Genomic DNA, 14,580 nt, shown 5'->3' with positions numbered 1-14,580 from the left:
CAAGCGAGACATCAATCACAAATTTTAGACAATGCTTTCATTATCTGTAGAGATGTTTAAATTATCTTAATGAAACCAAGTGTTTAATGAATGCATAATTTTGCCTTTTGGGCCATACAAAAATAAACCTGTTAGCTCTTTTGTTTCTGTGGTTGGTCTAATACCTTTCAGGCTTTCACTTCATTGTTAGGAGCCTTTGGCATATGCAAAGATCCTAATTAGTCTTTCTCAATATTTTTTCTGGGTTAGCTATTCCAGCCTGTTAATAGCTTTGCCACGGAAAGCAATGTATGCTTATATATTGACACATAATCAAAATATTGCAAGCACTGTGTCATCCAGTGTTACTCATACAAGTAAAGCAGCCTGAATAATAAGCATCTCAAACACCCAGATCAAAAATATTCAACATTCTGGAGGACAACATGGAGCAGATGTCTTTGTTCACATGTATTTAACAGGTAAATATCAATCTTCCCTAAAAGTTAGTGCCTGTCAAAAACTATTTCTAAGGATGAAAACCAACGGATTCAGTCAGGAGACATACCTCTTCTAGACATTCCAGCGTGCAATGACCCTCTGACACAAATTCAGGCATGCCCGGTGGGATATTGTGGAAGAGGCTGACCCAGAGACCAGCTTCAATAACCCCAGCATCATATTTTCTTAAAACCGGAGTATAAATTAGCCTCAGACCAGAGTTATCTATCAAACCTGAAACAAAAGAACAGAATCAGCTGTGGCTGTAAATTGGTATTTTTTTCTAAGCATGCCCTAAGTTTTTTACATAAAAATCAAGGACTTAACCTCAATAACCTGGAAATGAGTCAACCACATTTGGGAAGTAATAAATAGGGCAGCCCACAGAAGGGTTATTAAACATGGTATCTCGATATCTGTGGTGCTGAATGTGAATTAAAAATACGTGCTGTCCATAGCCCTCATGTCTCTTACGCTAAGTTATCCAAAACTGACCTCAGAGAAAAGTAGTTAGAACACAGGAAAAGCAAACACCACCAAGAAGTAATAAGACATCAGAAGGTTCCATGTATGATTTTCAAATGACATACTTAAAGCATAGCTTAAAGTTGTTATGAGTTTGTTTGGTTTTGTTTGTGGGTTTTGGGGTGTTTTCTTTTCATTTTCCATTTGTTTTCTTCTACTTCTGAATTTATCTATTCACTCACCTTGAGCCCTAGCATTAATTATATTTTTCCTTTGTTTTGGATTGCCTGTCATGTTACAGCATACCCCAGATGACGAAATACATCCCTTTTACAATCTGCCAAATTAAGAAAACATCAACTATCCATGAAAATTGGCTTCCTTAACCACAAACTTGAAGATAATAATAGCACATTGAATAAAGTAGACAAGAGAATGACAGAGGATTTTAGTGCTGCACTCATTCAAAGACTTCTCTTGATTTCAGAAAGTGGATTAAAGAACCAAAGCCTGCTGTGAAAAGGTTGAGTTTTAAAGAGTCTAAATAATATGAATTCATTTTCTTCACCTACATATTTAGCCTTAGATTTGTATTTGTTCTGTTTGCTGTGCAATGCAATGAGAAGCACTTGTGTCTAGTACATTTTCCAATCTTGCATGTTATAGAATCATAGAATCATAGAATGGTTTGTGTTGGAAAGGACCTTAAGATCATTCAGTTCCAACCCCCCTGCCATGGGCAGGGACACCTCACTCTAAACCATGTCACCCAAGGCTCTGTCCAACCTGGCCCTGAACACTGCCAGGGATGAAGCATTCACAACTTCCTTGGGCAACCCATTCCAGTGCCTCACCACCCTTACAGTAAAGAACTTCTTCCTTATATCCAATCTAAACTTCCCTTGTTTAAGTTTTAACCCATCACCCCTTGTCCTATCACTACAGTCCCTACGTTGTAGAGAATGTGAGGGTACAAACCTTCTGTATATGATGGATTGTCGTAATGTACCTCCATAAGAACGAACAGAGGGTCAGCTGCTGTGCCAATGGATAAGCCAACATGAGGAGGGTAGGTGAAGCCCTGGAAAGCATCACACACATACAGATTTAAGGTATTTTTGGCATGATTAAGAGTTAATTTCTTTTTATGATACATTGACTATTTTTGCTATCATATTAATGATAACATTTACAAGGGTAAATTTATTTCAAACTTTCTGAACATGGCATTGTGGCATAATATGTTTACTATATAGTCAATGTGCTAAATAACAGTGTCAATATAAAACGGTAGATCCCATGTTTGCTAGAGGATAAAGCCTTGGGCAAACTGGTCTGACCTTACCACTGACCCTGCTTTGAGTAGGTGGCTAGACTAGAGACTTCCTGAGGTCGCTTCCAACCTGCCTTATCCTTTGATCTTATGTCTATTTATCCTGTATTTATTGCTTGAGTGGAAGATTCCATTTTAAATATATAAACATTGCATCATCAATCAGTCAGTCTGACAATAAAACCCTTATGAAAAAGTGAGTCTACATTTTTTTAATGTTCCCAGTTTCTAAAAGCAGTAATTTCCAGGGAATACTGAGGTTGTATGTGATTAGAGCATTTTTCCTGCACAAATCACTGCATTCCAAGTAAATTATTTGAACAATAAAGATGATCTTCATGGCTATATTTACATTACCAAGTCATGTAGTGCAAAAGTAACTCTGTACAGTGCAACAGCTTGTACTGGACCCACTGTCCCCAGATGATGCTCCTTAGGACAAGCTGTGGTCAGACCCCATGCACTGAGCCCCCTTTATTGCTGGAAGGTGCTAGGTTCACCCCTGCACGTTCAGTTTAACTTCATCCCAAAGGGGATTTTGCAAGTTCTTAAACCACTCATGATGATAAACAGAGCATGGGAAGTGGGGGTAACTGGCAGATACACTTCAAAAGCTCACTCCTGATTCAATCCAAAATTGCCAGTATCTTCTAAGTTAAGTCATTTACCAAATTCACTTTTATAGGAATTAATCTGCATAATTTTATCATTTATAGCTAATATTTTAATATGGAATTCGAGATTCTAACTTTCTGAAATGTGCAATTTGATATACAAACTTTCTAAAGCTTGGTGGACATTAATGAATTAATTGTAGAATATAGTAATAAAGATTATTAACTCCATTTCATTATCACCACCACCTATGTACGAGTGAACTGAATTAAGTGAAATGAATACTCTGAATAAACCTGAATGTAACCCAGATCTGTCAGATTCCTCTCTAAAGATCTTTAACAATAGGATCCTCCTTGCAAAAGCCTCCATAGTGCTTGTCAAATGATAACTTATTTATATAAGTTTTTTATTTCACTTAGATTAAGACAGTTAAAAGTACAAATACTGGGTCAGAGCATAGCTGATGGCGAAAATGCCCAAAGCACATATCAGGGATAATGCTCACAGTGGATTAAACTTCTTTTGATGGGTCTGTATAGCAGCTCTGGCTTCCTCACACTGCAGCACTTGAAGACAGCTTTGGACTAGACAAACAAAGGCTCCAGAAACTACCATCAGCCTTGGTCCTCCTCTATGCCTACACCATCATTTGTGTAGGCATACAGTGATCAAGGAGGTAAAGAAGGGGTGGGATTCTTCTGGCAGTAATGCTGCCTTATGTCAGCTGAAAGCATTAACTACAGTCTAAATTAACATACGAAATAAGCTAAAGACAAAGCCTGGGGTCATCAGAGACTCTGTTTTCTGTAGATATGCCCCATATATGCCCCATTTTTTTTCACTCTTCAGAGGTATCAGACAGTGGTCATTGCTGGAGGCAGTGTACTCCCCGTATTAGATGCGGCAAGCTGATACAGCAACAGCCTTTCGTGCTCCCAAGCCATCTTTCTTTCCCTAACGCATCAACTCTCTATACTCTTTCCATTACTTTCAGCTTGTCATTCAGGATGATCATTGTATTGCATACTTAAAAGTCAACGTACTCAGTAAGAAATTGAGGACCTACTGGTGAGGCATTTAGAGATTGTGATTGAGTATACTTAAAACCAGACAGATTCAGTAATCACTAATACATTAGAAACAAGTTTAGTATGATACACACCCTCCTAAAGCCCCACTGATGAACCGTGTTAGACATCCTACCTCTCCTCCAATGGCCCAAGCAAAAATGACTGTTTCACATGTGAGAAAAGAGTCTGGCATGTTGGGATGGTAACACTCATGCCCATAGTCCAGCACACTGTCATTCAAATTGCTGCTGCACTGATAGAGCAGGATATGGTGCACCAAATTTTCATGGCCTTTCTGGATCAATGGCTCAACCTGTCAAAGTTAAAGCAAAAAAGAAAAAGAAAGAAAACATCTCAAATTTGACTATTTCAATACAGGAATGCGGACAGAACTAAAAATTATACGATGCATTTATTTTAAAAGAGGAGACTTGATGCTAGATTGCAGTTACGTTCAAACTTACTCAACATTGCAACCTCAAACATAGACAATTTCATTGCCCGAGTGCATCTCTCTGTTGCCATCTATCTTGTTCTCCCTTTTCTCACCCCAGTTTTGCTCTGCCACTCATCTTTTTCCCTGCCCAGTCTTGTTTAGCCACATTCCAGCATGAAAAGGTTACAGAACAGCTGAAAGTCTGTTCAGCTCAACCAGCTTGGTATGTGAACCACTCAGAACTTTTCATCCCTGTTTCTGCCTCTTTTGTGCTACTTCAAATTAGAGCTACTCATAGATTCCATACATCTAGGGTGAGCCTGGAGGTATACCCTGCATTTCTCAACAGCTCAAGATGGACTTTCACATTTTTTTGACATCTACAATAAATTTGAATTATTTTACAATCCGTTCAGTTGTAAAGACTTTATTAACATAAAGTCATTCCTGAGATGTTGGGTGCTGCAGCCTGTCTATGGCAGTGATGAGCTGGAGGGCTCTCAGGGGTGCCTGCATGCCCTCAGTATAATTTGACCACCAAACTTCAGGGTAGGCTGAAATTATTTTATTCCCATATAATAGTGCTCACTCTCTACTTGGATGGATGACATTAAATTATCTATGTCAGAGATGACATCCCTGGGGCAAGCATGAATACTTTTTTGGGGGAAAAAATCTTTTCAGGAAGATAATATTCTACAAAATAGCAGCATATATCACAGTATCACAGTATCACAGTATGTTAGAGATTGGAAGGGACCTCAAAAGATCATCTAGTCCAATCCCCCTGCCGGAGCAGGAACACCTAGATAAGGTTACACAGGAAAGTGTCCAGGCGGGTTTTGAATGTCTCCAGAGAAGGAGACTCCACAACCTCCCTGGGCAGACTGTTCCAGTGTTCCATCACCCTCACTGAGAAGAAGTTTCTTCTCAAATTTAAGTGGAACCTCTTGTGTTCCAGTTTGTACCCATTTCCCCTTGTATATAGAAAACAGTATTAAAATGAAAGGAGATCTTCCCTTGCTTTCACTTTCAAAGATTACATCCTGTTCTATCATATTCAAGTTGAATTAGATAAACATTAAAGTTTTCACAAAAAAAGTAAGGTTTTGGCAATGCACCTCTGAAGATGGTTTCATGCAGTATTGCCTTTTAATATTAGGAAAGAGAAGATACTTTAAACAGGCAAAAAAAATTATATACATCCTAGTTTTGCATCCATGTGTTTTGCAAACACACCAGAGGACCAGAATGGAATAAGCAAGAACAGTTTATTCTGTTATTAAAATTCTGTCAGCACAATATTGTTACCAGAAATACATCTCTCTGCACTTTGTTCAAACCACTAAACCAATTAAAAAAGAGCAAGGGCAGGAAGAAGCAACCAGAGCCTGTGCATATCAAGACCACCCTCATTGATATGAATCTGCAAAATACTATTGAAGTTGGGCTCTCAGGGAGTACAGCTGCTGCTGAGTACCTGCATGTCTGTCCAAGAAGTGCACAACCCAAAACCACCCACTTCACTGCACTTAGAAGTCAGTGGAAGGGTGCCAATTTACACAGATGCACCAAAGTTTTGTTCTGATGGAGAATGAAATACTTCACAAGAGAACTTCCACTGTTCTGAGTAATCCTTATTTCACTTAGCATTACCATCATCATGAATTACCGTACTATGGAAATAAAAGGTATTTTTGAGGGCTGTTAAGAGTCAGTTTTCCCATCTGATAAGAATTTATTCCCAAATATATCAGACTGACAAAGACTGAGAAATCAATTTCAGCGTCTTCTTTCTGCTCTATCATATAACACATATTTATCCAAACACTGCAGAACCAATATACACTCATATCATGGCAGCTTCTATATTAAATAGCTGCATATATCTCAGGAATTCTGAAGTTCCACATAATATATAGATTAGTCAGGGAAATGGCTATGAGAATATTATCCCATATCTACCAAAAAAAAAAAAAAAAGAGTATTTTTGTTCCAACATGTGATAGTTGTGCCTGCTGCTACAAGCTCCCAGCACCTGCTGTGCTTACACTCACTACTTTAAAATCAACTTCCCCTAAAAACAATGGGACACCACTAAAATTAGAAATTCACATCCTGTCATTCATTTTTAGTGTCAGTTACCTAAACAATAACAGCATTTCAGAAAGTAGTTTTGTTCAGCTTACTTTAGTGAAGACAAAAAAAAAAAACAAAACCAACCCCAAACCCAAAAAACAAACAGAACAAAGCCTTAAGCATCTTTCTGATGCATCTTGTAGGACAACTTATATTCTTCAGAAGCACAAGTAAATACTAAAAAGCAGTAGCAAAGTTACACTTTTTACACATCTTATTACAACTTGGTTAAAGAGGTGCCACCTTGCCCTCTCCCTTGTTAAACAACTAAAGAAGAAACAAACTATTCGGAGTGGGTAAAAATCTATTAACAAAAAATCTTAAGAAAATCTCATTAACCACAAACTGTTCATTTCCCAGAAATGTATGAGCATTTTTAGTGGTCAGCTTCCTACGGCTCACACCATTATTTTTGATTGAAACAAGAGAAGAAAGAGGAGCATATGCCCTAGACACTTTGGGTTCCCTTCCTCTGATCTGATGAGTAGTTAAGTGTACTTACTAACTAGAATAACTTCATCTGAAAAGAAAATTTAAAAATATAAGCTCATTCTCTATTGTAGTGATTAAGTGCAGCAGGGATTTAAACATGGCATTCTACATCCCAGGTGAGTGCTGCCCTATTTACTCAGCCATTTGTTATTTTAGCTTATAGAAAAAGCTGGTTATTTCGGCTGCCTGTCTCTTCCTCTCTCACTTTCCATAAAGAGCTTTGTGTTCTCCAAGCTGAAAAGAAATTCCAAAACCTTTTCTTTTTTTTTTCTTTCCAAATAAACAAAATTCTTGTTTTCCGGCCAGTCTCACCAACAATGATGAACGATGACTGAGCTTCTCAAATATGGGGCCAAATTCAGCATATTTTCAATGCATTTCAAATGCACATAAGTAGTCTCAGGTGTAAAATTAGTTTCTAGAGCAGGTATCTACAAATAAATATCTAGATTAGGGTGGCCTGGTTGCCAAAGTACTTGTAGCTTCAGTGAATGACAACACAATATGTAGGGCTCATCTCCTACAAGGTTATCCCAATTTTAACAGAGTTTTACCACTCTTCATCTCTAACTGTGGGCATTCATTTTTAAAACACAGACTGTTTAATGTACACATTCAAAGTTTCCAGTTTTTTGACTTTTTAAACATAAAGGTTTTTGTTGACTTTATTCCCCAAATCATTAAACTGAAAGGTAAACTATACCAAGGTCTGCTTTTGCACGTCTCTAGTTACAACAATAGTGGACTAACCCCCAAAAGTAATCATAACTGTCTTGTTAATTTGTCTTGGGAAATAGTGCAACTTTTAGAGTACTTATGAAAAGATAATCATTTACTGTGGTAAATTAGAGTAAAAGGGCAAAATACAGAAAAAAAAAAAAAAAAAGATAAAACCAGGCATAGTACGTAACACTTGATAAACCCTGCAGATTTCAGTAAACAATTCATTTTTATTGGGATTCTCATTTAAACATAGCCTTATTTACTCTGTTCTTGTAGTGTAAGTGGACTGTCGAATGACACTTTCAGCCACCAATACCTGAGTAATTTAGATGGGTTGCAATGAGAATGGGAATCTGCCTTTCAATTTCACCAATTATGAGGAAACCTGTGACTTTGAAGCATAGCTCTTTCTCCTTTCCTTGCTAAGTCCTACCCACATCTAGATAACCAAGGGACTCAAGAAAGAGGATGAAAGAAAACTGAAAGGGAATATGCATATGCTCCGTATTTTCTCCATTTTATCTCATTTTTTGAGGTTCATCTGTGGCACTTCCATCCATCCACTGCTGCTGACATGCAAGTAAAACACAGCTGTCAGGGTTCATCTCTTTGCCATATTGTGAATAAGCCTGAAGAGATACAGCACCACGAGGGCACCTCGGTGACTTCTTCCCCTGCAGGCAAAGTGCATTTTCTGCTTGACATTTCCTAACTGCCAGAGGCTTGGAGAACAAAAGCCCTATATCCACCCTGCATCAAAATGCCAAAAGCATTTGGGCCTGCAGAAAGTAAGTGCATGCAACAAGACAAACTATCTCCTGCTTTTCATTAAACCTGCAGAAAGAAACTCCTGTTTTATTATTCATGATGATTTGCTTTCTGCATCCTCTCTTGAAAGCTTGGGTGAAAGATCTTTCTAGCTGAGCACACTGAAATATATGAACCTATCCTACTTCCACTAACAAGAAGTAAAAAAAGTAGATGCACAATAGTCCCCCACCACATCAAATCAAGGTTTCCAGAGAATGAGGTATTTAAAATACACTGCATTCAAATGTAAAATGAAGACACTGCCTTCTGCAACCAGAAGTATGAGTTATGGTTATCGTGTTTGGTTAGCATGCCCTGTACTTGTCGGACAGGTTAAGAGGTTTTACAGAGCTCCTTTCATCATACTGTTTGTTAGGTATGGTGACTCTGTACATCAGAATCTCAGTACTTCTGAAAATACTGATTTTCAAAGAATAGAAAATAACAATTTTTCCATTTATTACCAAGTTAAAACAGATAAGAAATATGCTTTTGACTTGTTAATTTAACAAAAACCCTATTCTAGTCAACAGGCTGACATCACATGCACAAAGAAAATGCTTACATCTGCCAGTGCCGGGTTATTCAGCTGCAAATTTCCCTTTCTCTCTTCTCTATTTCCTGTTACCCCTTTGCCTACTGCACAAACTGAACATACCACATGCAGTTGTTTCTTAAAAAATACCAAGCCAAAACTGTAACATAATAGAGCCTTACATCTCAAGCTGCTGATAAGGAGGGTCAAGATATTGTGTGTACGATGTATTAAACAGGGTAAAAATGCAAACAGTTCAAATGGTCCAAAAAGGTGGATTCCTTACAAGGAAAAAACATTTCCAGAAAACTGGAAGTCTTTCTTACTTATTGCTGGTTTTCTCCCTTTTTATTTGCTTTGCTTTCTTTGATGTTAACAGCTGTGGTTTGTTCCTCATGCCTGCTTGTGCAAATGATGAAAGTGAGTAAACTACACCCATAGTCTCTCCATAGTGTCCCTGCTAGAATGTATAGGCCACTGAATGTCACAAAACAAAAAGCTGACCTTATTTTTATGCATGAAAATGGAAACAGGCTGTTGATCTTATTGCAATGATGCTTCTACACTGAAATGTCAATGAAAATAAACATTCTTTATTCTGGCTCATGAGGTAGCTTCAACTTAATCTTACATTACCATTTGGGATGGTATATTGCTATATAAGTTAATAAAGCCACAGTCTTACACAGCACAGTATGTAGCTGGTGGTGACACAAGGAAAAAACATTATTGTATAGTCTCAAAGCTTAGAGTAAAAATTTGACATGAGATTTTTGTCTGGTACTGCTGCATCTAAGAGAGTTTCTAGTCTGTGGCTGGTTATTTTACTTATATGAGATTGCTATGTCTGATTGACTCAGACCAAAAAGTGATGGTTGTGAAACTGAGTGTTGGCTGAACTTACTTGAGAAAGTTCCTGTAGCGAAAGATGAAGTTATAGGATCTCTCCCCTTTCTATACTCAACCTCAGAAAGAGCTATTACCTTCTTAATGATTACTCTCATCTTTGCTCTTCTCTCACAAATGTCTGCCATGTGCATACATTGAAACATTTGTCTGACTTAGAAAAGCTCTTCAAAGGTATATACATTGTCTTCTTATTAGGAATTGTCAAGATTTTTTATATTTTTCCTTTTCAAAAATGTAGCTGCGGAGTGAACAAATATTTATCTAATATATCGTTTTTAAGGTTTTAGATTTTTCTTCAGAAAAGCAAATACTTAGAATACTTGGCTTATAAATTGGGTCTTTTTCAGAAAAAAACTTCCATGCATTAAAAAAAAAACAACCCTCGATGATAATATGATTTTATTGTCATATTAATGTTCTGAAAGGAAAACACCAGTCGCTTGCTGCCTAACACTGCTTCTTGCACACAACCCAGAGGTGTGCTGAGAAAACACTCAAGAGCTGAAAATATGCCTCTGAGCTGGGGTAGATGTTTAAGTCCATGACTCCTGGATATACCAAGATTTTAACCCTAACAACCTAACAGCTATCTCATATCAGTCGAAAAGCCTGCCTAGGTCAGCATCACATCTGGGCCACTAATCTGCTGCAGACTTTCAGCCTGGAGTTCAGGCATCCTGGGGTCAGGCAGGGACCACCCTCCCAGTGCCCCTGCCCCACCCTGTCTGTCAGAAAACATTAAATTAATTCCACAGATAGTTGGAGCTGAAAGAGATGCCTCCAACACTCACTGAGCTGCAATCTAGCATGGGCTAGCTGCCTTAATCTTTCCTGAGACCAGCAGTATTGTTTGCACATACACAGCTAAGTTCCCATTTCTGTTTTCCTCACCGTACAAACCAGATACTAAATTCAATCATCATTACTAACAAAACCCTCAAAATTACTCTCTGTCCCAAGTGCTTCTGAGTCTGTACTGTTAGAAAGTCTGTATTTTGGTGACTGAACTACAGGAGGCAGAGCAAAGCCACTTGTTTTCTAGTTCATTGATGGTCATCTACGTACGACAGGAAGCACTACTGCCTAACTTGAATTATCCCTTAAATGTAAAAATATTCCCCCACATTATTTTCACACACACGTTCCACATTTCCAGCTGGAGAAAAATATAAACTGTGCACTTTGTAATATCTTGACTGTCACATTTTAATAAAAGAGAAATGGAGATGAGAAAAAAAGCCCAGGTAACAGCAACCACCCTCAACCTTCGTAATGTGATTAGGTAAGGTTTCCTTGGAGGATGAAAATTTTCCAGACCAAAAATATAGGTTCTATACAACTTAAGGCGTTGAAATTTGTATGATTCGGTCGTTAATATGTGTGAAGGGAGGTCTTTTTACAAAGCGAGATTCAAATAGAGGACATAAGCCATATTGTTGGCATTTGGATTTAAGCTGGTTTGGGTATACTTTAAAACACATAACAAAAAAATCTAACATCACCGTGAAGAAAAAGTCCTTGAAAATCCTTAGTTAAAGCACAGGTATTTCCTGTTCTCGGTGTAAAGAATAAAGTATTTGTTTATTCAGTGACTCCTTTGTTCAATGAAGGTTCTTATTTAAGTTTTATTAGTATACTGTATTAAGAAGCAATTACCATATCTCCATTTAAAGCTGCAGAATTTTTACTGGAAAAGAATACATACTTTTAGGTAAAAGTTAACTGTTGCTGTGCTGTTAACTTGGAGTGGAGGCTATATATCTAACACCACACAAATCTTTCTATCCCCATGTACTACTGCTAATGATTACACTGTACATCCAAAATTTCTATATGTCAGTGTGCAGAACAACTTATATACTTTAATTAGGAAGAGGAATTAAACAACACAATAACTAATAAAACCAAACATTTAAAAATGAGAACTAGAAATATGGTTAGGGCTTCTTGGTCTCTATGCCATCAAGTCGATTGCTACATTCTTATTCTTAATTAATTGTCTGGAACTTTGCCACTCATAAAGAGTGGCATGCAGTAATTCAGGCAAAAGCCAGAAGAAGCATACCATCATAAAACATTGTTTCTGCCTGAAGCATGTCTGAAGATTTAAGATAAAGCATTTAGTCACAGTTAAAAAGTATAACCCTGAGGAGCAATCTGATAAAACACTCAGGTCAAGAAAAAACATGTTTCCTTTGGTTACGATTCCTGGCAATACACCCATTGCACTCCTAAGCAGCAGAAACACTGGCAGAGTGGTTGTGGTCTTCAGGGCGACCACAGTTTCTCAGTGCAGTTGACACACTCCAAACATAATAATCGGCAATTAATCAGCAACATCATTACTTTCTTGTGAAAACAGTATCATAATAATGTGTAAACAAATATGTTTCAGATCTGAACCCAAAATTGGCAGCCTACAAATAGTTTATATTTATTCAAGAGGAACTTATAGTTTGAATAGTATAAATAATAAAGTCAGCAAAGATATTCCCTTTCATATGTGAAATCACCATTTGAGCACAGGAATAAAAAGAAACTATTTCTTTTGAGATCACAATGGAAAAGGTTTTAATTCTATTGTACAACTGCAAAACTTTCCCTTCAGTCGTATAGCTTAATAACATTATACTTTTTCTCCTGCTGCCTGGGATTGAATACACAGCTTTGCCTGAAGACAGAGCACGTCAGAATTTACAGCATGTCCATTTCTTGTTTTACGCAGACAGGGACAAACTGTTGGGAAACATGTTTTCTGACAAGGAAATGCTGACTTCTGTGAAGGACTACCAAAAGAGAACACACAAGAAAGACCTGAGGTATTCAGATACTGAACTTCTACAGAAGTCACCAACCTTGATGCTCTGGCACCTAAAGCTTGCATGAGATAAAACAAGCACAGCACAAGGCTCATGATTTTGAAATGACACAGCCTCCTGAGTCAGTACAACAGAGCAGTATCCACGAAGTCACACAACAAGGGCCATTTTCAGATGACATGGCTCTTTTGAAGTTATTTGAGACTACTGTATTAAAATTATACAAGATATAGTAATGGAAATGTCACTGAAATGAGGGGATGGAGAAAGGAGACTGAACAGCATTAGTCTACAATTTATAATAGTTCACTTAGATTATGATGTTTTCTCAGGTTAAGGTGTTTGGGGCTTGTTTTTGTTTTTTTTTTGTTTGTTTGTTTGTTTTGTATTGTAGATGCAAGATGTAAATTATTTTCATACTAGGTGTAACTTCACTCTTGGTGCAAACAGAAAGTATGCATCATCTATCTGTAGTTTGGTTGTCTGTGTGGATTTTGATGTCATGTGTGCTATGTATAGACATGGTGGAGTTGTATTCTCTGACTATTGTCTATTTTTTCACTGTTATTAATGTTCTTTCTTTCAATGTTACCCCTGGGAGTCAATGAATCTATGCTCTGGACATAGTTGTGACTACTGTGCACTGCAAGTGGAAGCAGAGATGAAGAGGGTATCATAATATCATCCTCTGAAAACTAATCCCAGTAGCTAATGCTGGGGTTTCAGAGTGAGGTCAGTACTGAGGAGAAACATATTAAACAGATCAGAAGTGCAATTTCATCTCCACTTAAATGACATTGGAGCAATTAAATGTGGCCCTACAGAAAATTTGTTAAAGATGATGCTACTGAGTGGCTTGTCTGAACTAGAAAGTTGATCTTAAGACACAGTGCCAAAATGCTAGTAGGACCAAGTTCGACCTGTTCTGTGATCCACCCAGACACACACCTCTCACTGTGCAAGTACCATTAAGTCAGCTTTTACTACCTAGGAACCTGCTGTTTGGGTATTTGCAAAGAAGATACTTTATAATTGCTCATCTAAGGCCTAATTCTACTCTGAAATAATTTATTGCCTGCTACGGTAACAAGTGTTGATCAGTTGGCTGCAATTCCCAGACATATATTTTCAATGTACTACCTCATCATCGGCTTACTCTAAGACCAGACATAAAGCTAAGGATGAGGAAGAAGAAACAGTCATGATAGAAAATGGGGTTAATCAGTAGCAGTCCTCTCCTGAAGATCATCCCATAAATCACAGCAGAATTGAGAAGCTGAATTGAGAGAGCTTCACAAAAACTGTACCCTTCCCCATTGTCCTGGGTTCAGCAGTAGCAGTCATTTTTCTCCTTCTTAGTAGCTGGTGCAGTGCTGTGTTTTTGACTTTCAGCCTGGGAACAGCACTGATAACACCGATGTTTTTAGTTGCTGCTCAGTAATGTTTACTCTAATCAAGGACTTTGTGAGCCTCATGCTGTGCCAGGGAGGAGGGGAAGACGGGAGGAAGCAGAGACAGGACACCTGACCCAAACTGACCAAAGAGGTATTCCATACCACAGCACGTCATGCCCAGGATGTAACTGAGAGTGACCCAGAAGGATAGGTCTCTGCTGGGGGCTGGGTATTATTGGTTGGGAGGTGATGAGGTGTTGTATTCTCTTCCCTTGTTATTTCCTTTATCATTATTATTATTGGTGGTAGCAGCAGTGATTTGTGTTATACCTTAGTTACTGGACTGTTCTTATTTCA

At 37.9% G+C, this 14,580-nt stretch overlaps 1 protein-coding gene across 1 annotated transcript in view; it reads right to left on the bottom strand.

The window, feature by feature from the left end:
• The window catches only part of MOXD1 (monooxygenase DBH like 1), a 48,604-nt gene that overhangs the window by 12,279 nt on the left and 21,745 nt on the right, over positions 1 to 14,580 (bottom strand). Inside the window, exons 5-7 of the mRNA XM_061378214.1 lie at positions 4,100 to 4,279; positions 1,924 to 2,026; positions 548 to 714 (exon numbers count right to left, since the gene is read on the bottom strand). Coding sequence (XP_061234198.1) covers positions 548 to 714; positions 1,924 to 2,026; positions 4,100 to 4,279 — 450 coding nt within the window. The remainder of the gene's footprint in view (positions 1 to 547; positions 715 to 1,923; positions 2,027 to 4,099; positions 4,280 to 14,580) is intronic.

Source organism: Neopsephotus bourkii, unplaced genomic scaffold, assembly GCF_033783945.1.
Source record: "Neopsephotus bourkii isolate Nb327-2 ecotype Australia unplaced genomic scaffold, CSIRO-AGI_Nbou_v1 NB_1765, whole genome shotgun sequence".
In the NCBI taxonomy this organism is placed as follows: Eukaryota; Metazoa; Chordata; class Aves; order Psittaciformes; family Psittacidae; genus Neopsephotus; species Neopsephotus bourkii.
Note: the sequence above shows the minus strand (reverse complement) of the source record. Positions and strands in the feature narration are given on the sequence as shown.